This window comes from Mastigoproctus giganteus, chromosome 12 (assembly GCF_048544385.1).
Source record: "Mastigoproctus giganteus isolate SK-2022 chromosome 12, ASM4854438v1, whole genome shotgun sequence".
In the NCBI taxonomy this organism is placed as follows: Eukaryota; Metazoa; Arthropoda; class Arachnida; order Uropygi; family Thelyphonidae; genus Mastigoproctus; species Mastigoproctus giganteus.
This window is the reverse complement of record NC_143586.1, coordinates 30,323,139-30,350,294: the sequence shown is the minus strand read 5'-3', so window position 1 is coordinate 30,350,294 and position 27,156 is coordinate 30,323,139. Positions and strand designations below refer to the sequence as shown.

At 36.0% G+C, this 27,156-nt stretch overlaps 1 protein-coding gene across 1 annotated transcript in view; it reads left to right on the top strand.

Moving 5' to 3' along the window:
• Positions 1 to 27,156, top strand: part of Smurf (SMAD specific E3 ubiquitin protein ligase) — a 264,916-nt gene that overhangs the window by 86,178 nt on the left and 151,582 nt on the right. The window contains exon 6 of the mRNA XM_090386893.1: positions 18,493 to 18,576. Within this exon, the coding sequence (XP_090243019.1) occupies positions 18,493 to 18,576 (84 nt within the window). The remainder of the gene's footprint in view (positions 1 to 18,492; positions 18,577 to 27,156) is intronic.

Here is a 27,156-nt window from a genome sequence, read left to right as displayed (position 1 = left end):
AGTCAGTACTGTTCTGAATTAGCACTTGTAATTCCGTGTCTTATATGTATGCCGGTACAAACATACACACAAAAAAGTGAATATTATTAATAGTTTAGTTTGGTCTCACCAAAGTTATTTATTTATTTTATTTTTTATTTTTTTATAAGAACTCCAAGTATGAGAGGTATTAGAACCTATAGCACCTATTACTGTGCATGAGTTGAGGGTTGAGAAGATGAAAGAAGATACTTGTTGACATTAGACTTTAATTTCTGTAGATTGTAATTTTCAGGAAATGCATATGAAAGGAAGTTGTCCCAAAAAACAGAAGTTGAATGAATAAATGAGGATTATTAAAAACGAAAATTATAGTTCCTCAGAGCGGTTTAATATACTTAGAACATACATACAAAAAGCTTTCGGCTGAGTAGACAGCCTTCTTCAGTTAAACAGAAAAATATTAAATGACAGTTAGAATGGAGATGTGCACTGCCAAACTGGTGCGTGGGGCGCGTGGCTAATTGTTCGAGGTTGAAGTTTGTGGCTGTGACGTATGGTGGTGATGTGGCCAGCGTTTGTCTATGGACAGAATTATTGCTTCTGTGATGGGGTTAACTTGACAACCACTGTTCCTGTTCAAAGAGGTATCCGAGCATTTTATGTTTAACGATTCCAACCAGGTGCGCCGTAGGTAATGGTGGGACCTGTCCACAACCACGACATCGCGGTGTGGGTCAATGTCGTGGTGGGTTGTCCAGACGTACTCGGCAATAGCTGAGTGCCCCACATCTGCCAAACGGATCGCCCTTTTATGTTCTGAGAGGCGTTTCTCGAGCCGACGTTCAGTCTTTCCAAAGTAGCAGCTAGTGCAGTCACGACAAGAGATGCGACAGACCAAACCGCTCTGCAGAAGGGTGGGGACAGGTGTTTTCACGTTGGAAATGAGAGAACGTAGTTTCCTGCCTGGAAGTTGGATGCACTTTATCCCATGTGATTTTAGGATTCTACTGATCCGTTGCAACAGGTTGGGGTAGTATGGGATAAATGCCCTCGTGGATGACTCACCACTGTTGATGCTACTGTTGGTCGCTACGTTGTCGCATGCCTGTAGGTCACACCTGTCAAGGGTGTCGATGGGATAGCCACACCTCGCAAGGTCCGCTTTGACCCTTGTGATCTCTGTGCGTCTTTCACCTACAGAGCTAGAGTGTGTCCAGGCGCGAGTTAGCAAGTTTCGGGCAGTGGTGAGGAGGTGACCCCGTGCGTGTGCTGACCGGGAGTTGGTAAATTGGCCAGCACACATAGGTTTATGATAAACTGTCGTCTTCAAGCATGTCTTCGCGCCAGACGAGGGTATCTAGGTATGGTATGGTGTTGTTCGACTCCAGCTCAATTTAAATATGAATCCGGAGCGCATAGGCCTCTTTCACCATAATAAATGAGGAAGAAGAAAAGTTGGTTCTGTAAGTTTGAAGTTGGACAGTAAAAGGATGTTGACTGGTTGGCACATGTTCAGACTAGTTTGGAAGAGACAGCGGGTAATATAGAAGAACATTACCCATGAACGTATCTGTAGAAAAGGCATGCAGCAGAAACAGAATGGCTATAAGATAGAGTGGGGAGACGTTAGAGATGACTCATTAATTAACCTAACTGCCCTTTTCTGAATGGAATCTAGAAGCCTGAATGAGGTTTTGGGGGCACTGCCCCATATATGGGAACAGTATTCCACAGTAGGGTGGATTTGATTTGTACAGGTGTTTGGAAAAAAAGTAACACTGACAGTGAAAGAGAAAACCCAGTTTTTTTAGATGCAGAGGAAGCAATATTTGTAATTGCTTTGCCAAGAGCGATTAGAAGCCAGAGTAATCCCAATAGAGATATATGATCTTGCCTAGAAATCAGAGTTTCATCGGAGATAAATGTAGGAGCAGAAGAATCTTTTTTGTGAGATATAAGACAGGACTGAGTTTTAGAAGAATTTAAATTAACTTAGTTATCTTTTGCCCCATTGGAAAATTACCTTTAGATCAGCATTTAAGCAATTGGTAGTGAATATCCAGAAGTTGAAGCTGTTTATGCAGAAAATGTGAATTGGAATATCATCGGTTTGGCTGAAACAAGAAGAAGAAATGAATCACTTATAAGTTTATCAAGTGGAAATCTGCTGTACACCAATGGAAACAGTGAAAGGAGTGAAGGTGGAGTTGGGTTTCTGGTCCATAAAGATTTTAAAAACAACATTTTGGAATTCAAAAGTACATCACCAAGGGTGTCAAGACTAATATTCAAGATTTCTAAGAGGTACAAGCTAAAGATTATAATGATTTATGCACCAACATCGAGCCACGATGATGAAGAGGTTGAAGAAATGTACACTGAAATTGAGAGTCTTCTAGATGAGCAGAAACCCACTACACTATTATTATGGGGGACTTCAATGCTAAGGTTGGAAAAAGGCAAAACAGCGCAGAAAGAGGAACTATAGGAAATTTTGGAATTGGTGAAAGAAATAAAAGAGGTGAAAGACTTGTGGAATTTGCAGAATCTCAAGGACTGTCAGTAATGAACACTTTTTTCAAGAAAAGGGTGAACAGAAAGTGAACATGGAAGAGTCCAAATGGATTAACAACTAATGAAATCGACTTCATCCTTACTAACAGAAGATATATTGTGAATGATGTTACCGTCCTGAATAAGGTAAATGTTGGAAGTGATCACAGAATGGTAAGATGTACACTTGATATAGATGTAGGAAAGGAAAGGAAAAAAACTGACTCGAGTAAATAATACAAAGGTCTTTGAAATAACAGAAGAGGAGAAAAAGCAGTATGTACTGGAACTTAAGAACAAGTTTGAGCTTCTGCAGACTGCTCAGGACCAAGATATCGACGAGGAATATTACAACTTTCTGAAAGTGATAAAGCCCAAGAAACCTATAGGGAAACAGAAATCCAAAGAAGAAAAAATTAGTCAAGAAACACTTGTCATGATGAACCAAAGACAACAAATGAAGAGCAAGAAAAACACTGACGGAGAAAATTGAGTATACTGAGTTATGCAAAGCCATTAGAAAGAGACTCAGAGAGGACATAAGAAGATTTAACACAAGAAAAGTAGAACAAGCATTAAGGGAAAACAAAGGATTTAAATCAGCAGCCATGAGCAGTAATACAGAAAGACAAATGAAACTGAAGAATAGCGATGGTGTACTTATAAACAGCAGAGAAGGCATAATTCAAATAGCAGAAGACTACTATAGAGAATTATACAAGGAGCGAGGGAATGATACCAGCAGTGGGGAATATGGATTGCAAAGTAGCAACACATAACAACATACCCGATATTCTTCCTGATGAGGTAGAACATGCATTGAAGAAAATGAAGAATCGGAAAGCCCCGGGGGAAGATGAAGTTACTGTAGAGTTGTTAAAATTGGGAGGAAGAGACATAACACAAAAACTGGCAAGGCTCTTCACAAAGTGCATTAGAAAAGGTGTGATGCCTAAGCAATGGAATAATGCAATCATAGTTTTGCTGCATAAGAAAGGAGATAAATTGGAAATTATAGACCAATTAGCTTGTTATCCCATATCTACAAGTTGTTCACAAGGGTCATTACTAACAGATTAGAAAGAATACTTGATGAGAATCAACCGAAAGAGCAAGCTGGCTTTAGGACAGGATTCTCAACTATGGATCACCTTCACGTAATATCACAGCTAATGGAGAAAGCAAATGAATATAAAACACCATTATGCCTGGCATTTGTGGATTATGAAAAGGCATTTGACTCCATACAGCATAAGGCAATGTTTCGGGCACTGGAAAGACAAGGCATAGATACTCCATATATTATGATTTTGAAGAAAATATATGAGAGTGCTACATCCTTTATTAGACTAGACAAAGACAGTAGCAAATTTAAAATCGAGAAAGGAGTTCGACAAGGAGACACAATATCTCCGAGGCTGTTTACTGCTGCCCTTGAGGAAGCTTTCAGAAGATTAGACTGGTCGCAGAAAGGAGTCAATGTGAACGGAGAGTACCTAAACAATTTACGATTTGCAGATGACATTGTGGTCATAAGCCACGATCCCAAAGAATTAGAGGAAAATCTTAATCAGTTATGCACAGTTAGTAAGGATTTTGGACTAAAGATGAATATGGCTAAAACAAAAGTAATGATGAACAAGTATGCCACGGAAAGGGAAATAATGATTGAAGGAGCAGTAATTGAAAAGGTGGAGTCATATACTTATCTGGGACAAGTTATTAGCTGTAATAATGATAAATGGCCGGAAGTCAAGAGAAGAATAAATTTTGGATGGATAGCATTCAGGAAATATAGTCACATACTGAAGAGCAATATCCCAGTTTGTCTGAAACGTAAAATAATGAATCAATGTATACTCCCCACCATGACTTATGGAAGTGAAACTTGGGCACTCACCAAAAGAATGGAAGAGAAGCTAAGAACTACACAGCGAAGAATGGAACGAATTATATTGGGGATCAGACTGTTAGATAAGAAGAGAAACACGTGGATTAGGCAGCAAACTCAAGTAAAGGACATTCTTATCAAAACTAAAGAACTAAAATGGTCTTGGGTAGGACACATAGCTCGAAGACATGATGACAGATGGACTAAGAAAATAACAGAATGGTACCCAAGAGGAGCTAGAAGAAAACCTGGAAGACAAAGGCGGAGATGGATAGATGAAATTCATGAGTTTTTGAGTAGTAAATTGATGGCCAGTGCTCAAAACAGAAGGAACTGGAAAGTTGCTGGAGAGGCCTTCATCCTGCAGTGGATTGAAAATGGCTGATGATGATGATGCAGGGCAAGGTTTCTTAAACTGGAAGGGGAATGCAATATGCTATCATCAGCAAATCTATGGATAGAATTTCGAGTAAATGGAAGAAGGTTATTTATATGCAAGAGGAAAAGAGTGGTAGAAAAACTGAACCTTGGGGAAAACAACCATTAGTAGAAAAGTTAGAAGACACCACACCATCTACAATCACCTGCAGTGAGCAGTCAGAGAAAACTGGATATCCAATTACAAAAAAAATGTGGATGACAAACCATAAGACTGAAGCTTATTTAGAAGATCTTTATGCAGTGCTGTAGTTGTAAAATTAGCAGAAGGTATACATACGCTATGAATGTTACAAAAAGCAGAGCATATACTGTGCCTATCGGGCTTTTTAATTGAATTTGCTTCGGTCACATAGAATAAAACAAGAGATTTTTCAACATAATATTCTGTATTTTGGTAATCAGCATATGAAAAACTTCTAATAGTCAATGAACTTAAATTTTTAGAGCGTCCCTTGTCAATCAACGTTGAACTATACAACATTGTAGACATGTCCAGTAATATTTGTTGTACTTGCTGTTGAACGACAGTGAAGTGGTAAAAGTTTCCACTTTCCTAGCATGAATATATGCTACTTCTTTGTCTCTCAACTTATATTTCCCAGAAACAATATTCCCTGAGATTTACCAGTGTAATACTACAGTCAGTTCTCGTATAACACGTGTTTACATTACATGAATTCGATCATACATGATTTATAAATAGGGGAACGATATCGTATATAACACAAACCAAATTCGCTTATGCACGATTTGCCTTTGTGTTTACAAGAAATGGCAGTCGAACACAGAATCACCCCAACTGAACGCAACACGATAGGAATGAAGAGAAGATTCTGAAAATGTATTTGTTTTTTATATCAGTGAAGGGGAAACACATTTCACCATAATAATGTAAAAACCCACACTATTCCAGCTATTGGTATTATCGCAAATGCAATTAGATCGAGTTTACTACCAGTTTATAACAGATTCCGCTAGCAGAAACGCAACTGGAAATTGTTTTTATTGTTTTATGATAGTAACCCCCAGAAATGTGCTTTAGTTACTACATGTGTACAGCTTTGTTTATGTGTATCAAGCGTGCCTCTACATTTTGTAATTGTGCTTTATTCCCAAAAAATTAGTAAAATACTTAAAAGGTGTGAAAAGGAAGCATCCTGGTGAAGACACTACAGATTCAGAGAGAAAAAGAAAAGCAATATTGATAGACAGGTGGACTGGATCAAAAATTCTTACTTGGGAAAATTTGTAGCAGCTTCATACTAGTGTTTATGGCCAAAATCACACCGGCTTCCATCGTCTTCTGGCCTCCGGCCCACCGAGGTTTCCCAGTAAGGCTTATGGCCAGTCCGCCTCTGTTGATAGAGAAAAAATATGAAATTGTGAAACATTTTGAGCGAAATCAAAGACCATGTGATATTGCACGTGCTACAGGCCTAAATGAGGCAATGCCGAGAATTAGAAAGAATGCAGAAAAAATAAAAACTTTCAAAGAACAACTCAAAGTGTAACAAAATCCATTAGATCAAAACACAAAGAATTGAAGAGATGGAATGGCTGTCATCTGTTTGGATAGAAGATCAAACAAAGAACAAGTTTGCTTATGATAGAAGCAAAAGCATTAGCATTGTTTTATTACGTAATAGTCGAAATTAATATTGCGATTATTTATTGTTTGGTAATGTTTTGGTTACAAATGTGTGTTCAATCTTGGGTGGTCAGCACCTAACCCCATTTTTCCCATAGCACCTGTTGTTATATTGCATGATTTTGCATTGCACAAGGGGTTTCTAGGAACAACTATTGTGCTATACGAGGACTGATTGTACTTTGAAAACTCACTTAGAGTAAAAATTAAATCACAAAGAAGACAAAATTTAATAGGGGAATAGTAATGAATTAATATTTAGGTATAAAGTTATTTATTATATGAAATCTGTACTACATTAATATAATTTTAAAAATTTCTGTGTTAAGAATTAAATTTAAAAATATTCCACAAAACCTCGCATGATACATTAAGTTTCTTTTTCATCAGAGCAAACTCTTGATCTTGAGTCAGTGACTGAATAATGATTTGTTAATCATGATCGAACATATTTTTTTAATTGAATTGTTCAATGGAGGGAGGGGGGGGAGTCTGTCGGAATTAATGAACATGAGACTAACCACATTTGAAATTAGCAATGATGCTTTTAAATCTGTTATAATATTATAGCCTCCATCACACTCACCTGTTGAGCAAGGCAACATTGAAATTGTTTTAAAAACAGACTTAAAATTTTCTGGCATAACTTGAATATTTGCAGCGTAGTCTCTCAGTCTTTGAATTGCCTGTATTTTGTCTAGGTTAAAGCGACAACAGATACATTTTTATTTCTGCTTCTCCATCACACATCTTTTTTTTTTTTTTTTTTTTTTTTACATTTATTGGATCTAGCATAGAAATATCTTTAAGAAGTTGTTTATTCTCGCTGTTCAAATGGTCATAATTTCATTCTATCAGTCATACTTTGGGTAAATTGTTTGTAATTAATTGGTATGATTTTGTAATTATTAACTAAAGGTATATCTTTAAATAATAAATCATCATTTTCTTTTAATGCTAATTGAGTTTTTCATCAGGATGATCTTTGAAACTTTCTAAAATTCGGATAGTTCTATTTATTAGATGTTCAGCTTTTGGTAGCGATTTTGTTTGAGATTGATGTTCTACCGATAAAATAGACAATTCTTGAAGAATGTCATACACGAGTCCTAAATCTGAAACAAATTCAGAACTTTAAAATCTTTTCAATAAGTCTGTGTGAGTAGATTTTAAATTTGGATCGGCAGATGACTTTTTAAAATGGCAATTCAAAGATTCATATGGTTTTCACTGTACTGAAACTGCTCAGTACAATACAGTACAGTGAAAACCATATGAATCACTGTACTGAAACTGCTCAGTACAATACAGTACAGTGAAAACCATATGAATCACTGTACTGAAACTGCTCAAAATCCAGCATACTCCAAGAATTCGTTTAATTTTTTTTTAATTTTGTTCCTAATTCGTTACAAGCATTTTCAAGAGCCCAACAATTTTTATGAGACTGGCTGTATAAAATGTAAAGTTTGTCCAAAAATGTTTTAAAATGATTTATTCCATTTACATCTTTAATGACATCTGACACAGACATTCTAATCTATGATTAAGGCAGTGCCAAGTGAAAATGTTTAGATATCTTTGTTGAAGCCAAGCTACTACACCAAAATGTTTTCATGTCATAACACTGACTCCATCAGTAGCAATTGCAATTAAATTTTTTTAAAAAATAGTCTTCATCTAAACTGTGGATTTTTAAAGTGTGCAAAAGTTTTTTTCACTGTGCTCAGAACCTTGTGATTCTAGCTTACATAGATCGAGAAATGTATATGCTGGGTTTTCTCCACCTATATACACTTTCAGATAAATTATCCGTATGAATTTATTAAACTGCTTAAACTCGTGGATTCGTCAATGAGTATACTTAATTTTGAAATTAAGGAACCGGTTTGGGAAATCATTCGTTTCTGCATTTCTTTCACAATATGATTTATTATATTCATTGCAGAATACCAAGAGTGAAGAATAGAACCAAATCTAGGCCATTTATATTTTGTAATTTAATAAGATCATTATGATCAAAAAATGGTTGATTTTTCTTTGCTATGTATTAAGCAGTTCTAAAATTTTTGTAGTGGGTTCTTCTGCTACAATAACCATTGCATTCACATTTTCTTTGTCCTTCTTTAAGTATATTTTCAGCTATTTTGTGACCTTCAGAATTAATGTGTTTCTTAATTTTATTCCAAAGACTTAGACAGCTTATTGCTTCGATCTTTTCCAGATGCTTCAATTAAATGGTTACTCCATTTTTCAGAAATTTGTACCCTTTCCTTTTTCAAAAAGCTCCTAGGCTTTTAATGCTAGAACAAATACTACATCCAAGTTTACCATTTGAACTTTCAAGCCATGGATATTTATTTTTAAATTCAGAATACTGGGAATGATTCCATACAGCCATGTTACTTCTTGCTGTACAGTTATGTTTGTACCTGTTGAGTGTCTAATTTCCATTTCCACTATCTTTTCTTTTTTAATACTTATATCTTTAGGCACTGTATCATCTTCTGATTTTCTTAGCATTCAGACATTCTATCGAGGGATGACCACAGAAGGCATTGAATGGAGTGTACCGAGAATGGTAGGAGGTGGTTTACCAAGATCATCAATACACGAGTTAGAAGAAAAGTAGGATGCTTGCAGGTCAGCTTTATCTTTGGTTGAAGTGACAACAGAACCATCTGGTTTTGAAAGAAGTGAGAATAGAGATGAGCAGAAATTGCAGCCAAAAGCCTTGACAAGAGACCAGAATGCTCGGCTAATATTTGGACAAGAAGCAAGTTTTCTCCTCTTAGCTTGATCAAAATCTAGTTTGGACTGATTAATAACTGCTTTACAGTTGTTGCAAGCTTTGGTGAAGGCAGAAAACGAACCTGAAGATTTGGATATTTTCCTTCATTTCTGTTTTCTGGAATAACCTTCACTTGTATTTCCTAAATTTCAGCAAGCTTCTTTTTGTCTCACAACAACCAATCCATTCGGGACTATTACACAAGTAATAGGGGCCTCAAGCATTGTCTTGTGTGCTCCCACAAATAACTTTTGTGAATTAATATGAACAAAATTCTGCATTTTATAGTTAATCTTTATTTTATATGAGAAAAGAAATTATATTAATTGTATTTCTCAGTGTTCAATTTGTAACATCTAAACTGTTTACCAGACATGTACTAAAATAAATTCATATTAGAAATTCAAATTTTACTTTGTATTCTTTCAGTTTAGTAAATTTAAAAACAAGTTCCTTTCAGGCCAATGTTTCATCTGTTGACAAGAATACCCAGTAAGGCTTACTTGCATCATTTAGAAATGAGTATTTTAAGCTAAAGCTTGTTTGCATACTTTTTTGCTTTTGTCCATATCTTGTTGCTCTGGGTGATACCTCTTTTGCTTTTGGTTAAGATATCTTGTCATAATGTTAAAGTAGGAGTCAGCAACCTACGGCACTACTGTTAAAGGCTGCACACAAAACCATCCAAGTATCATGATAAGAATTTCATTGAATCATCTCTGCAAGGTGAACAGCCAAATAATGTAAAAAAAAAAAAAAAAAAATCGCCTGATGTTCTCCATCTGTTGTTTAGTCTAAAAATGTCATTGGTTGTACTTCTGAAATTAATTTAACCAATTTTATTTGAAATTAAAAAAAAAAAAAATTGGTTGTATGTGACGTTCCCTCTTTGGTACACGTGTGTTTGGCAGTTTGTGTTGCATTTTTGCATCCTGTGACCATTATGTTATTGTTATTATTATTATTTAATTTTTATTTATTTTATTTTATTATTTATTTTTATTTTTATTTTCGTTCCTCCCAGTAATATGGTTTATGCTCATTTCAGATGTTTGTAACCTTTACAGGGAATGGCTTTTCCATGGAACAAAAAAAGTGGTTGATTGGGCAAAATTTTAATTTAGAAATATATATAATCTTTATATATAATATATATATATAGAAATATATATATAATAGTGAAATCTAAATGAATGGAAACACTTGTCCAATTTAAAGCATTCCCAAATTCAGCTCAAATATGACAAAAAAAACCTGACGATAAATAGCCTCGAAAAAATAAGTAAGAAAGAGCCCTTGATGCCTTTATTAAATTCATTATTGGTTTAAATTCATTTCAGAAGTACACATTGATGTTTTTAGACTAAACACTGGTGAACAACTTTCCCAATGAGAAAAAAAAATAGTTGATTATTTAAAATTTTAATACTGAAATTTAAAATGTCAGCCAGCACACGATGAAAAAGGTCCAGATGACATTTATCCTAAATCTAAAAATAAGCGAAGTGGACCCCAGTGCCATTTATTTGAAACATCCTGTACATAGTGGATTGGATGATTACTTTTGGTGATGTCAACAATCCTGATGCCTTTTAATTGAAATGCTCCATATAGTTTTGTTCCCTTTGCTTGAATTATAGCTCTCACCTTTTCCTTTGACCACAGAAATTTCTTTGCTAAATGCTTCACTTGGGCTGCACTGGAGGTAATTTATTACAATGTTCTATAACACACTGTCCCTAGTAAACTTTATGAAATTCAGTCTTCTGATACTCCTTAAGATTTTATATTTGCAGCTCCAGGTTTACCCTAGTAAAAACATATCCCTACCTCATTCACGTTACTTATACTTCCTCAGGGAAGTATAAGTAAACTGAATGAGAATCAGGGCCATACACCTCAATTAAGTCTCTCCTAAAGTACCTAGTTCCCCAGCTTTGTAGCCTTCACTTTTTAAGCCATTCTTCATAGTACTTCAATTACCACTACTTTCCAATCTGGTCATTCTTTTTTGAACCCTGTATAAGCTTGATTCCTTGCATCCAGCAGTTCTGTGGCTTCACCATAGTAATTTACAAGATTGCTCAGACATGACTTCCCTTTTTACAAACCCCTGTTGTAATCCATTAAGGACACCATTCTTGTTGAGATGGTCCTGTGTTGTATCTTTGACTCCATGATCTTATCTACCACAAATCAAATGCACCAGTATGTAGTTGCCCTCTCCTTTTTCATACCTACATTTGAGAGTTGGGGTAGACATCAGCACCTCTCCAAAGGGTTCATCCCAGAATCAGAATCTGGTGACACTTTCACTAACATATTAATTACCACAAGACACAGCATCGTCTCACTTTTTTTCTTTTTTTTTTAGGAATAAGGATGAATGACACCTTTATGTCACAGTTCACTTTACTGTTTGAGCAGCATTGCCCTATGTAGTGTCAAAGGTAGTATTTTCTAATCTAAAATAAATCTAGATGGACTGGCAGACCCAAAAATTTTTGTTTAAAGTTCTGTTTTTTTTGTTGGATAGGTCATGGTATTTTGACCATGAATTATATTTTTGAAAGAAAAACTGGTGTGCCCTAGTGATCTAAAGGCTCCACTCATGTGCAGCCTTTTTACTGTTACCAGGTGTATACAATCTGTTTATGTGGAGCCTTGCCTTCTTCCACCTCAGCATTTTTCCTGATAGATCTCTAAGTTCATTATATCACTTGCTTTAAGCAGTCCAAGGCTCTGTTACTGTTCCTCTATATTTTGAGCATGCCTTCAGCTGTAAATATTACAAAATACCTGTTAGTATCCCTTAGCAGGGTCAGCTGTTTCATTTAACAACATTGAGTGTCATTCATATAAAATTCTGGTAAAGTATCTCCAGTAAATGATGTGCGATTTTGCCTGGGAAATCATCTTAAGTTTATATTTGTTGTGTTTTTATATCCTTCCAGCACCACAGATTTTATCCAGAGGGATTTGCCCCCTCAGTTTCCTCCACAGGTTCCAACTTGCTCTGTCCAAAAGAAAAAAAAAAACCTTGTAGTTTAACTATGACATCAGTTAATGTAATGCTTTTGACAATCTTGAAAATTAATTCATGTGTGTCAGCTTATCTAAAGCAAATTAAAATGGTAGCATTTTTTTCTTGAATTCCTGTATTGCTTTTCAAGTAAATTTCATACATTGAATCCTTTATTGACAGATTTCTATGACTGTGCCTTGCATTCATAAATTTTAACGATGCTTTTTTCCTAAATTGCACAACAACAAATCTTTTATAATGGTTCTCCCATATACCTTTTTCAGTACATTTCTTTTACAGTATCCCAATTGCCTTAACTTAGGACATATTTGTTTTAAGTTAAGATAAAGTAATTGGAATACAGATAATTGTTTAAACGTGCCTTGGAATGAACTTAGCTTACTTGTAGAAGTGTTTTTCATCAATTAATGTAGTAGGAGATCTTTCAGCCTATTTGATGTTTTTTGAATTCCAAATTCTCTGAAGATTCATCAACTCACTTGCATTAACATTTTACCAGTTTTATTTATTTTTCTTTTCTTTTAAGAAAGTACTTCTCTGTTATGGAATTGTTATTATTGTCCGATGTGATTATCTTAAATGACTTTTAATGATTTCTCTAGCTATCTTTTCACTGCATATAGTTTTAACTCGGTCATTTTGTCTACTTTTCTCTCATCACACAGTTGTGCTAGTCACAAGCCATCATATCTGCCCTTCCATCTATATGTTTATTACATGCATTATTGTTTAGTGATTAGCCACTTTACAAAGACGACATGTGCAAACACAAAGGATTTTTTTTTCACTTACACTCAGGCATCTTATTGCTGTGCAAGTTATGTATTAATCAATAATAGGTTTAAATAAATTAAACATCAGTATTCAATATATAAAATTTATTTGAAATGCATGTCAAGTAAATTTTATATAGTATAAAAGATTTAAAAAAAACAAAAAAAGACCCCTTTTACTTGCCTTAGATGAGATTAGCATTAGTAAGGGCACATGATGCAAGAAAGCAAGCTTATATAGCATCAGCCAAAAAAAAAAAAAAAAAAACCCCACACACACCCTTCTCATTTCATTCATCCACCCGCTCCAAATGTTTGTCTAATTCTGTCTTGAACTTGTTTAAGCTATCCACTTCTACAATGACAGATGGAAGTTTGTTTCAGCAATCAACCACCCGCTGGCTAAAGGGAAACTTCCGCACATCTATCCTACAACTGTCTTTCCTCAATTTGAATTTATGCCCTCTCAGGCGATTATTCTGAGAAAGAGGAAGAATCCCATCAGCATTGAGCATGCTCAAACCATTCAAGACTTTATACACCTCAATTAGATCACCTCGCAGGTGCCTAGTCTCTAGACACTGTAATTTGCAAAACTTAAGCTCTTTCTTTGTAAGAGCAACCCTTTGTTCCATTCACTAATCTTGTTGCCCTTCTCTGTACTTGTTCCAGCAGCTCTACATCCTTCTTAAAATGAGGCCTCCAGACCTGTATACAGTACTCAAGGTGTGGCCTGACCATTGCTTTATACAAGGGGATAATCACCTCCTTATCCCTGCTAGAAAAATTCCTGTATATCATTGACAAGACACCATGGACTACTCTTGCAGACCATCTGCACTGCTCAGAAAACTTCATATCTGCTTGCATAATTACCCCAGGTCCTTTTCACACTCTACCTCTGTCAGTGTAGTACCACACAGTTGATACTTTACTCAGGGGTTACTGCTTCCCATATGCAGTACTTTACATTTGTCAATGTTAAACTTCAGTTGCCACCTCTCAGCCCATCTGCTCAACTTTTCTAGATCCTGTTGCAGCAGCGTACTGTCATTAGTGTCATTAACAACCCTGCCGACCTTCATATCATCAGAAAACTTGGACATTAAGCTTGATATACAGTCTTGCCTCGATTAACGCAATTAATTCGTCCTGTTAGTGCATTGCGCAAAACGGAAACGCGTTAATCGAATATCATAATAAATAGGGAACATTATAATTGGTCCTTGACCTTCTGGAATGTCCATAAAAAAATTTAAAAATACCTTTTAAATAACTTTTTAACTGTATACAATGTAAAAGATAATGAAAATAATTATGGAATTAAATGTTTATTGCGTAAAACAGTGGTTCCCAAACTGTGTGCTGTGGAATATTTTAAATTTTCGAGGGAAACACATCAATACCCGACATCTGTCGGACACCGCCCGAACTACTAGCTGGAGGTAGTTCACAGTTTCAGCATTTCTTATTAAGTTGTTTGGACCTAACTACTAAACAGAACTGTTAGGTATTTCTTTTGGTGTGGGTGCGCCTTGAAAAAATTACTGAGACACTAAGGGCGCTGTGAACCGAGAAAGTTTGGGAACCTCTGACATAAAATACACAATGAAGAAATGACTGTTGCGGAAATATTAGAACAGTGTTGACTTTCTCTTTTCATCAATCAATTTCTGATAGCCGACAACAATCTTCTCTGGGCCCTGGCGAAATAAATATCGCAGAAAACCTCAAACATTTTGTTTGAGGTTCTCTGCGGTACGAAAGTACGAAAGATTTCATCTAATTCTTTTACCGTTATCTCCTTTGCGGTAACATTTTCATCTGGCTCATTTAAAAATTTTAATTTTTATACAAGTGTGCATTGACTTTATTAGCAGGAGACACACAAGTAACACGTCTTCTTCCGATGGTTGATGGTTAGTTTATTTGGTTTTTAGGAGCATTAGCAGCTAAGGCCATATTGCTCCGGGGATATGCGGTAGTCATTCCCTGACCTTTCCGCATCCTCCGTATTTGATGGTCACGGGTTCGAACCCCGGTCTAATCAAGAAGCGTGTGCTACGCACTGTTGCTCCTGCCCACCTGGCTACGGAGGCGCCGATGATTGATGGAACACACCGAGGCGGGCAGCAGGCAAACATTTGTTTATTGACCGTACGACTCGCGGTAAGCTTAACGCACGATTCAAATCTTTTTCAACTATCGCATAAAAAAAAAAAACGCGTTAACTGGAAATTTGCATCGTGTAAAGTGAAAAGTGGTGTAATTTTTCAAATAGCGTTAACTGAAAATTGTGTTAATCGAACTCGTGTTATGCGAGACCTGGCTGTACCATCATCAATATCATTAATGAATACATTAATGAAGATGACACATGTGAAGTAAATTTTGTTGTAATTAGCATAATACTTGTTAATATTTGTTATAATTAATACAATACTTTTAAAATTGGAAAATGTGGTTTTATTTTTTTTTTTGTTAGAACAATCTAGAGTCTGTGTTGGAAATTGTTTTGGATAAAACAATTTCCTTTCAATATCAATTTCTTTTTATACTTTGAGAACAACATGACACTAGGCAGTCTGACTTCAAATTTAGATTCATGTCATTAAAATCCTTGATGTTTGTGCAATTTGAATCCTTGGTGAGAACCAAAGATCCAAAATATTAGAGCCCTTTGTACGTTCTCTGTCTTGTTTGAATACATAACAATCAACCATATAGTTCACAAAACTGTTTTTGCATAGTGTATTGTGTTGGTATGTGATTTCCAGTTTGTGAGAGGTAGGTCTCACTTGTCTACCCCTGAAGTTACCCATAGATGTTTCATTATTTGGCCTGTAATATCTCTTCACTATAATTCCTTTACTGCAAGTCATGTTATCTCACACTACAGTGTACGCACAACTATGTCATTCTTACAGTTCCCATAGATGAAATATTCAAGTTTTGTTGAACAAAAACCGTACTACCCTCACCCGACACTGACTGACTCAGCCATGGTGTTAAAAACAAAAAACAAAAAAAAACCATAAAATTTCTCCCATATTTGAAGGGATTTGTATCCTGGCCTTTTAGTTGATAGGCACATAATGTGGGAGACAGTGATCACAACCACTGTGCTTCTTGCAAGGGCTAGTAGCTAGGAACAAGCAGCACAACCAATAAAATAACACTGTTTATCCACCATAACATCAAAAAAGATCCAGTACCTTTGCCTTCAAGCTATGAGTCTAAAATATCCACCCATAAGTTGTCACTGTCATAGTTAATTTAACATAATTATTTTAAACATGTAATTTAGTATCATCTAATTATTTCTAATATAATTTAGCATTTTATTCATGTGTTTGTAATCAATTGAAGTTAAATGCTTTCTTCATTAATTTACACAGTAAAATTGTTTGTTTTTTGCTTGCCAGTAAACTCTAGTGGTATTGTAATTTGAATTTTGTCTTTAAGTCTTATTAATGTTAATGCAAAAGCTCTTTGTAATGTTATGTTTCACAGTTTTATTCTTTTGTACAAAAACAACCCTCTTAATTTGTATATTATATTGCCTACTGTTCAGTTACTTCTTTTCCATACTTGTTTGTGTATGTCTGTATATACACTGTGATATGTGTTCCCAATGCAGTGTGGATATAAACTTTGCATTAGCAACATTTCCATAGTACTCGATTGGTATCACCTTTAGTGTGCAGCATGACCTGGATACATGTGGCATAGATCCCTATGAAGTGCCAGAGGGTGTACACAGGTATGGGTGTTCATTGGTACTGGATCCAAGCACCAAATGACCCATTCCCCAATTTCCCACATACAGCTGGGCTGAGATCAAGTGAGCTTTTCTCTTGTAGGAAAACACAGAACATTACCAGAATGTTCATTGAACCAGTCCAATGCCATTGCAGCCATATGACACAGAACACTATGTTGTTGAAAGATGCTTGGTTATCCAAGAAGTTGATCACCATGAATGGATACACATTGTCAGAAATGGAACTGTGTAAGCTTACAGTGAGTAATCGATAGGTTCCAGGAGCACTCCCAGTGTCTTCCCTCCAAACATGCCTAAGACTGTTATACTGTTCCTGCTGGCCTGTTTGTTTTTTTTTTTTTTTTTTTTTTCTTTGTAGTTGTTGGCGCATAGGCTTCTGTGGCCATAATGCACCTCCCAAGGTTTTTGCAGTACTTTGATCCAAGCTCGAGGCAGGAATCGAACCCGCGACCTTTGGGTTGCCAGGCAGGCACTTTACCCACCCGGCTAGCCTGGTCGGCCTAGGCCTGTTTGTGTGCATAGCGGTTTTAGAGCATGTTGAATATGTTACATCCATCAGTTGGTACAGTTGGAAGCATCATTCATTGGACTAAGCAACACATTTTGAGTCATCTACTTCTGGTGGCTCCACTGCCATGCCCATTTTAGGTACATTTGCTTGCAACTGGCCATCAACTATAATATCCCAACTGTGGCAGTGTCCAATGCATGATCCATATTGAAATAGATTGTGTCCAGCATGCTTTCCAGCAGAACAGATTTTTGGATCCTCTCCTTGCCTCTTTGGTTAACAGTGTATGACTGGCCTGCATAGGACTTCTAGATACTGGTTCTTTCACAGTTGTCTACTCTTAATACTCATGGCACATAGCTGTATAGGAATAATGGATGAAGGCAGCCATGTCTGAGATATTCATCTCCCATTAAATTAGTCCTGACAATCATTCCTTGTTGAACTGCATAGCAGAGGTAGAAACCATCTATGAAGTCACAGTTGAGGGCATTGCTAATACAAAGCTATCTTATTGTGTGTGTTTTTTTTTTTTTTTTTTTTAGCTTTCTTTGTTTTGTTAGTGTTGTACTCTACTATTTATTTGCATCCTGTATGTAATTTTGTCTTGTAATTACACTCTAGCTTATAGTAATTTATAACACTCAAGAAATGGAATGAATGCTTACAGCATATTAATTAAATGACATAGTCTGGTATAGCATAGTTTATAAAAATCTGATCTCTCTTTGAAGTCAAAGTACTCTTGTTTTAGTGGGTATTGTTTTTCATATAAATAAAGTACTGGGTTGTTTATTCAAAGTAGAAGGTTTATTTTATCTTCTTAACTGCTGTCATTAATGTAGTTGTGGCTCGTTACATATTTTACAAAACTAAACCTTTATATTCAGTAATGGAAATTCAGTGAGTCGTGAAGGTCAATTTTACAGCTATTTGAAGAATCACATGCACCTGTAGCGGAAGCATGAATGAGATAGAATCTTTTTAAAATAACTTTGCATATATTTTGCAAATTACATATTATGGTTTGAAATTATGCTTAGTTTTTTTTTTCTATTATTTTTTATTTTAGGTGGGAAGAGAGGCGGACAGTTTCGGGAAGGATATATTATGTAAATCATTTTACAAGATGCACACAATGGGAAAAGCCTACAAGGTGCTCAAGCATACAAATATTATCTTTTTTTTTTTTAATCCCCCCTGTTTTTTTAAATTTATAAAACCATATATGTAATTCTTAATTTGTCTCTCACATATACCTAATCTTTCAAGAATAGTAAATTTTGTTGAGATAATTCACTTAGAATTGTCCCTCAGAAATGCAGTTTATTTGAAATTTTTTTTAAATATCGATATTCAAATTCCGCTAACTGAAGAAAATATTTTGTGTTTTTGTGCTTCAACAATAAGGTACCGGACATGCTCCCTAGCTGCTAAATTCAGTATTGAAACTTCATAAATTTAAGATGACTAAGAAAGTTTAATTCTAGTAGACAGTTAAGAGTGTGCAGAGGGATCACACTGATTTGCAGATGCAGAGTATTTTGGTTATTATTGCAATTGTGCACCTTAATTGAGTAACATTAAACTTATTTTAATGAGTGCTAGGTCATTGGGCATAAACCATGTTTGACAGAATATATATATCTGTTTACTAGTATTAAGATAGCAGTATTTGAGTTTTTTTTTTTTTTTTTCACTTGAGTATGCTTTTTTACTTTTTTTTTTTTTCACTTGAGTATGCTTTTTTTTTTTTTAAGGTTAGACTGCAGTCACTAAAGTTTGCTTAGAAAAGACCAAAGACCGAGTCTTTCAGTTTCTGAGCCTGTCACTATGAATTGCCACTGTATTGCACCCAAAATGAGTAGTATTGTTCCGGTGTTGAAGTACAGGATTATTATTATATATAATTTTTTTTTCAATTCAACAAAATATTTCTTTTTTTCTACAGCTTTGCAAGCTTCAGATCTTTTGTACCAGTAAACATCACTACGCTGTAGAGAAATGTTTGGAGATTTGGTTGGCAACATTGAAGAAAATGGCCGCATTCAGCATTGGGAAAAAGTGTTTATTGTTAAGGAGTACTACAGAAGTGGAAATTCAATTGTTTCTGCTTAAAGAAGATACAATGTTTCATCATGCATGATGGTCCAACAACCCAAACATTGAGGTTAGTGGATCAATTTGAGAGAACAGGCAGTGCTTTAGACGAAAGGAAAGGTCATGCAGGCTGACCGTCCTTAAAGATGCCATAGAGGGGTTGGAGAAGCTCAGGTAATGGCTTCTAATGTCACCTGATTTAGACCAATGTGATTTTTATCTCTGTGATTATATCAAAGACAATATTTCAGGCGCCTCCGTAGCCAGGTGGGAAGGAGCAGCAGTGCGTAGCACACGCTTCTTGATTAGACCGGGGTTCGAGCCCGTCACCACCAAATATGGAGGATGCGGAAAGGTCAGGGAATGACCACCGCATATCCCGGAGCAATATGGCCTTAGTTGCTAATGCTCCTAAAAACCAAAATAACAACAACAATGTTTCAGAAGGATCTATTAACCATTCCTGCACTGAAGAAAGCACTTAAAGATTACTTTTCCTGTGTTGTAGGAATCATTGGAGCATGCTCTGCAACTTTCACACTCTGGCTTTTGACACATTGATAAATGTGAAGGACATATTGAAAATGTTGTGGCATGAATTTCTCAACACTAATATAAAACTTGAATTATATTTCAAGTTTTATAATTTCTGTTTCTAAACAATATTTTATATTCTTCAGATTAATAAAAATGTTTATGGTATGATGAATAAAAGATCATCCTTATGTTGTGCAGCACCACAACATATAAGCAACAACGGTACTGCCAAAGAGTGGGCAAGAATTATTGCTCTCTCCTTGACAGGTGGGTATTTTCTGATTTTTATTTTGTTAAAAATATATTAAGATAATTTGACTAGGTACAAAGTTACACTTTTGATTTTAAAGTATTTGTGGTCACCCTGGTAGACCTCTTCTCAATAAACTAAGAATAACAACTCTGTCATTCGTAATAAAATGGGTTTATCATCATACTTTAACTGAACATTAATATTACACTACATTTCTAGAATGCGAATTGAATTTTCTGTTTGTCCCTCACTTAGAATTGTCCAGGATGGCCACATAGGCTCAGAGGAGTTTACAAAGATAGAGAAAATGCAATAGGAGCACCATATTTAGCATTACATTGCTTGAATTATGGTCAACTCAAGTGCATGTTCTACTGCAGTGGTTCCCAGTCTTTTGTCACTCAAGTCACACAAAGTTAAAAGATGTGTATTGAGAACCCCTAGCATTGTCACTGTAATGAGTATTGAATCAGGCATCCATGTAACTATTCACTGAATGCAATAAAGATATAAAAACTTATAGTGACTGCCATTAAACTCAAGTTCTTTGCAATCTCTCAGCACACCAATGTGCCAAGACATATTGGTTGGGAACCACTGTTCTGCTGTACCTTTGCATTTGACTACAGCAGTGGATCTGTGATATATCCAACATGTGTGTGAACAAATAACTGATTTTTTTTTTTTTTTGCCAGAAAAAATTGAAAGAGGCACTGCTATAAATGAGAACTTATTACCTGAAATAGTTTATGGATTAAATAAACTAACATCATTGTCATGTATTGCTTTCAGTCTAATAACCAATAGTTCTAGAAGAATGCTAAGAATTTTGTGATCTGCTTGTTATTTCATATTTCTGCACTGTAAAAACATATTTGAATGGGAATATAGTACAGTAAAAACTATTTAAAATCTGGCACCCTCAGGAATTCAGAAGTGCTGGATTTTAGAGAGCTGTAACTAGTGGTGGAGCAGTCTCATAGAAGCACATTTCAATGAATATTACACTAATGATGGAATGTTTTACATCTGTAAATGTTTATATTGACTAAAAGATAATACTGGTAGTAAAATAATAAACAACAGTTCAATCTGTGAACAAATAACAATAAACATAGTCACATCAAATGTTGTCAATATGTCAGTAAATGTCCTTCAGAGAAAATAATTTTGGAATAGAGAATAAACAAATTAACTGTTCTTCAGGAATTATTATAATGAAGCAGTGGTCTTTATTGTGATAGTTTGTGGTATTTTGCTTTTTTTAATGTGGTGTGGAGAAATTAAATTTCTTCCATAGAATAACGAAGATTGCTAATTTTCATTTTTGTTGCCATTATAACTATATCAGAGATGTAAACAAAGCCAGTAAAGGTCACTTGTTTGGCCTTACCTTCCAAGTGAGTGACTGTTGAGCTGCTTGTTGCTTTATTCCAAACTTTGGTCATGCTTGAACTATACAACTAGTTATAATGGTAACAAAAAACAAAAAAAAACCCCTTAGTTATGTGAAATTAAATCTGTTGTTTGTGTGCATCAGTAAGTTGGTGTTTATAGAACACATTAATTATAGATTTAATGAAGCATACATTTTTCCATCTGTACCCACACTGGATATCTTATGTCTTTGCTCTCAGCTGTTCTAATGGGATGCTAGTCATAATGACATCACATAAATGCCATATGACTAGCCACATAGCTATAAGGGCAGTTCATTTCAAGCTATGAACTGCCCTTAAATTAGCACTAAAAGAGAAATTCAAAGTTATCTTCTTCTTCCAGTCACATAGCTCCCTGAGGAGCTGTTGTGGCCACCAACAAATTCGTCCAACTGCATCGATTGTGTAATATAAGAGCAGCATCGCAAAGTGTCATGCCCAGAAGTTCACTGATCCCATCCTTCCACCTAGTTGCAGGTCTTCCTCTGCACCTCCTCCCCTCAGTTTTTCCTTCCATTATATTCTTCAACAGAAAGTTTTCCTTTCTTATTATATGACCAAAAAACTTGAGTTTTCTTTTGTTGATGCTATGAAGAAGAATTTTATGCCTGCCAATTTTATTCATTACCCACTCATTTGTTCTTCGATTCAATTAAGAAATACGTGGTATTCTCCTGTAACACCTCATTTCAAATGCTTCAATTTTCTTCTTGTCAACTCTTTATAATATAGCTAAAATTGTGTGTCCTCAAAGAAATTTTTCTCTGCAGCCACACAGAGAAATTATTTACTTCCTTACATCTACTTTTGTGGCCAGGAGGATTTAAATTACTTTGATAATGCAATGGACTGAATTCTCACATCAGAACAAACTTGCCTTTGTAACAGGTTGCCCTAATATTGTTCTACTTTCAAACAGATGGCCTCTTCAAAAGGTTTTTTTTTTTTTTTGTTTAAAAGATGACTTGTTATGATAACTTGTTTCAGGATGCCATAGCTGTAAATGGTCCCTCATCGTGTAGCAGCTCAGCTTTAATGACAACACTCAGACAAAACAGGCAGCTTTAGCTATATTACAACTTTTAAAACTCCAATTTCATATACCGTATAGCAGCTTGCATAGAACAACTTCTTCACAACTGCTTTCTCTGCATGTTGCCACTGCAGACTATCTGTTTTGTAATTAGTTCTGTAACAGGCAGCTAGTGCAGTCATGTTTTAAAAAAATGGCCGATTAACCTTTTAGCGAGGCCATATATTTGAAAGTAGTGAAATAGTAGGGCAACTTGTTGCAAAGGCAAGTTTATTCTATTCTAGGATCATTGCGTTAACTTGCAGTTTAAATCTTGCTGGCTGCAAAAACAATTTAAAGGACAAAATAGTCCTGCATGAATCTTGCAAAATTGATTAAGATTTTGAACCTGGATTTAATTTTCAGTTAACAAACAATAATACAGGTAGCCCTCGTTTTACGCTGGTCCGATTTGCGCCGATTTGCAAAAGTGCCAATCACTAACCAGAACGCCATTTTTATTTTTGCAAATTTTATTCGGCATCATACTGTGCTGTGTATCATGCACTGTTCACATGATTTAGGACAATCTGAGCCAATCATCAATTAGTGCATTCGTATCAGAGACGAGAAAGATTCCTGCCCTCAAAGTAGTTACTCATGGATGCGGGTGGTAAAGGTTCCATGCGGTGAAGCATTCAATTAGTTGTTGTTTACGCTATTTACACATGTTGGAAATTTATTATGCCATTTTTTTAATTAATTGTGCTATTAATAAATTAAATAATGATGATAATGATAGCTGTGTAGAGTTTTTTCCAATCGTGTTATAAAGTTTTTAATTTAATAGAATAAAGACACGCCATGTCTGATAAAAGTAGTTCATTGAATCTTAGTGCAATATTCAGAGGATAGAATCTGATGAAGGCCACCCTACACACATTAGGGTGGCTTTCATCAGATTATGCAGACTATGAATATGCCTCCATCAACTAATACTACAACTATGAAGAATGCAACTAAAATAAAACAATCAATGCAGAGTGGTAGGTAAAATTTTTGGTGCCTGGAACCTAACCCTATGATTTCCGATTGACTCCATTATGTAAATGGTTCAATTTGTGCGTGTCCCCCCAGGAACCCAACCCCGATGTAAATCAAGGGCTACCTGTATATCTGTTTTATAGTGGTTAGTGTTATTTTTTTTACTTATTTATTTTTTTTTGGTAGTTCTTGGCGCATTGGCTTCTGTGGCCATAATGCACCTCCCAAGGTTTTCGCAGTACTTTGATCCAAGCCTGAGGCGGCATACGAACCCGCAACCTTTGGGTTGCCAGGCAGGCACTTTACCCACCCGGCTAGCCTAGTCGTATCAGATATAGTAACTGAATTCTTCAAAAGAAATTCTGAAATTATATTTGGTTAGTTTATTTTGTCAGTATTTAGAGATAACAAAAAGACATTAAATTTTGTAGCTACATAACATTTTGCAATTTTGAAGGCTGCATATTTATTGTTAATCTAATTTGATTAAAATTTCTTAGTCTAATGTGTAGCACCCTAGGGTGCTGCACTGAACTCACAGGGGATGCCACAGAATATTTTAAGTTTTTGAGGGAAACACAGCGATACTCGACATCTTCCAGACACCGTGCGAACAACTAGCTCGGGGTTGTTCACAGCTTGAACATTACTTATCAAGTTGTTTGGACCTAACTACTTAATAAACAGAACTTTTAGGTATTTCTTTTGGCCTAGGGACACCATGAAAAAATTACTGAGACACTAAGGGCACTGTGAACGGAGAAAGTTTGGGACCCTATGGTCTAATGTATAAGTTTGTGTATTAGCATCATTTTACATAGCTAAAAATTTTGAATCAAACTGAACTTTGCATAAACACATAATTTCAGTACATCTCATCTTTGTACTCCTTCACAGCAAATTTCCTTGCTCTTATACCCTCAAAATAAGTAATACTTTCCAAATAGAGAAGTATATTGTTAGTTATTCTCAGTTGAGTGCTACCACTCTGATGACACTGTTTCAGGGATGATTGTCACCTCATTGATGGATGGATGGGCAGTAGGCACCCAAGGCTGAAGAGCAGAAAAATCAGTTTACTTATTTCAGCCAACTTATTTGCATAGTATGGGAGATGCCAAAAGGTATAAATTTCATGCTCATTGAATTCTATGGCTATACAATTCTACAGCCTCTAGCTACAAAATTTTAAACTAATATATGTTTGCTTCATTTCTGTACTTGGCTAAAATTGCTTGAAGCAAATTGAATTTTGCATTAAGGCATTTTTATACATCTCGTACTGCGAACTCCTCAGTGAGTTTCCTTATTCTCATACCTCATACAAGTAATATTTCATGAATATAGAAGTGTATTGCAACTTATTCTCACTTCACTGCCAACTCCCAGAGAGCACTGCACAGGTGGTTGCACTCATCACCCATACAAAAAAAAGTTGCAGCCATTATCAACCCACTGAATGAGTATTTTACATCTACATTCACACATGAGGAGTTATTAAGGTTTGAAAATGCCACAAGGTTATCAAATCGTAACAGGGTGCTTAATGATTTTGTAATAACTGAGAACAAAGTGGAGGAGAAATTGTTGAAGTTAAACATAAGAAAGGCACATGGAGTGGATGGGATCTATCCAGTTATACTAAAGAAGGCAGCAAAGGAAGTAAGCAAACTCTTAGCCATAATTATGAGAGCATCCTTGGACTCAGGGGAGGTCCCCACGGACTGGAGATTTGCAAATGTGTCCCAAATTCACAAAGGGGGATTGAAGAGTGACACTAGTAATTATAGACCAGTTGGTTTAACTTCTGTTCCGGGTAAAATAATGGAGTCACTGGTTAAAGATGCATTGCAGGATCATCTAGACAAGACTGCAGCAATAATTCAGACACAGCATGGGTTTGTTAAGGGAAAGTCTTGTCTGACAAATTTGATTGGTTATTATGATGTGGTTACAAAGGAACTGGATACAAAAAATAATTTTGATATCATATATTTGGATTTCAGGAAAGCTTTTGACACTGTTGCGCATGGAAGACTACTGTACAAATTGGAGCAGAATGGTATTAAGCATAAGTTTCTACAATGGATAAAAGGATGGTTAAGTGGGAGAAGACAGAGGGTGGTAATCAATGGGTGCTGCTCTTCTTGGACTAATGTTATTAGTGGAGTCGCACAGGGTTCGGTGTTAGGTCCACTGTTGTTTTGTATATTTATCAATGATATTGATGAAGGTATATCAGGCTTAATGTCGAAGTTTGCAGATGATACAAAGGTTGGCAGGGTTGTTAATGACAGTAATGGCAGTGTGCTACTGCAACAGGATCTAGATAATTTGGGCAGATGGGCTAAGAAGTGGCAACTGAAATTTAACCTTGACAAATGCCAAGTACTGTATATGGGTAGAAGTAACCCCAGAGAAACGTACCAACTGTGTGGTACTACACTTAAGGTGGTAGAAAATGAAAAAAAGACCTGGGAGTAATTGTGCAGTCAGATATGAAGTTTTCTGAGCAGTGCAGACAGGCTGCCAGGGCAGGTCATGGGGTTTTGTCAATGATATATAGGAATTTTGCTAGCAGGGAGAAGGAGGTGATTGTCCCTCTGTATAAGGCAATGGTCAGGCCACGTCTTGAGTACTGCGTACAGGTCTGGAGGCCTCATTTTAGGAAGAATGTAGATTTACTTGAGCGTGTACAGAGAAGGGCAACAAGATTGGTGAGGGGAATGAAGGGATCCTCTTACCAAGAGAGGCTTAAGTTCTGCAAATTGCAGTGGCTGGAGACTAGGCACCTGCGCGGTGATCTGATTGAGGTGTATAAGGCCTTGAATGGGTTGAGCACGCTGAATTCTGATGGGATCCTTCTACTTGTTCAGATTACGAACCTAAGGGGCCATAAATTCAAATTAAGAAAAGACAGATGTAGAATAGATCTGCGGAAATTTGCCTTTAGCCAGCGGGTGGTTAATTGCTGGAACAAACTTCCATCTGTCGTTGTGGAAGTTGATAGGTTGAATAAATTTAAGGAGGAACTGGACAGGCATTTGGAGGGAATGGTGTGATTTTTTTTTTTTTTTGGCTGATGCTGCATAAGCTCATACACTTGCTTTCTTGCATCACATGCCACTACTACTATATCAGGCTTAGTGTCGAAGTTTGCAGATGATACAAATGGTGGCAGGATTGTTAATGACAGTAATGGCAGTGTGCTACTGCAACAGGATCTAGAAAATTTGGGCAGATGGGCTAAGAAGTGGCAACTGAAGTTTAACCTTGACAAATGCAAAGTACTGCATATGGGTAGAAGTAACCCAGAGAAACGTACTAACTGTGTGGTACTACACTTAAGGT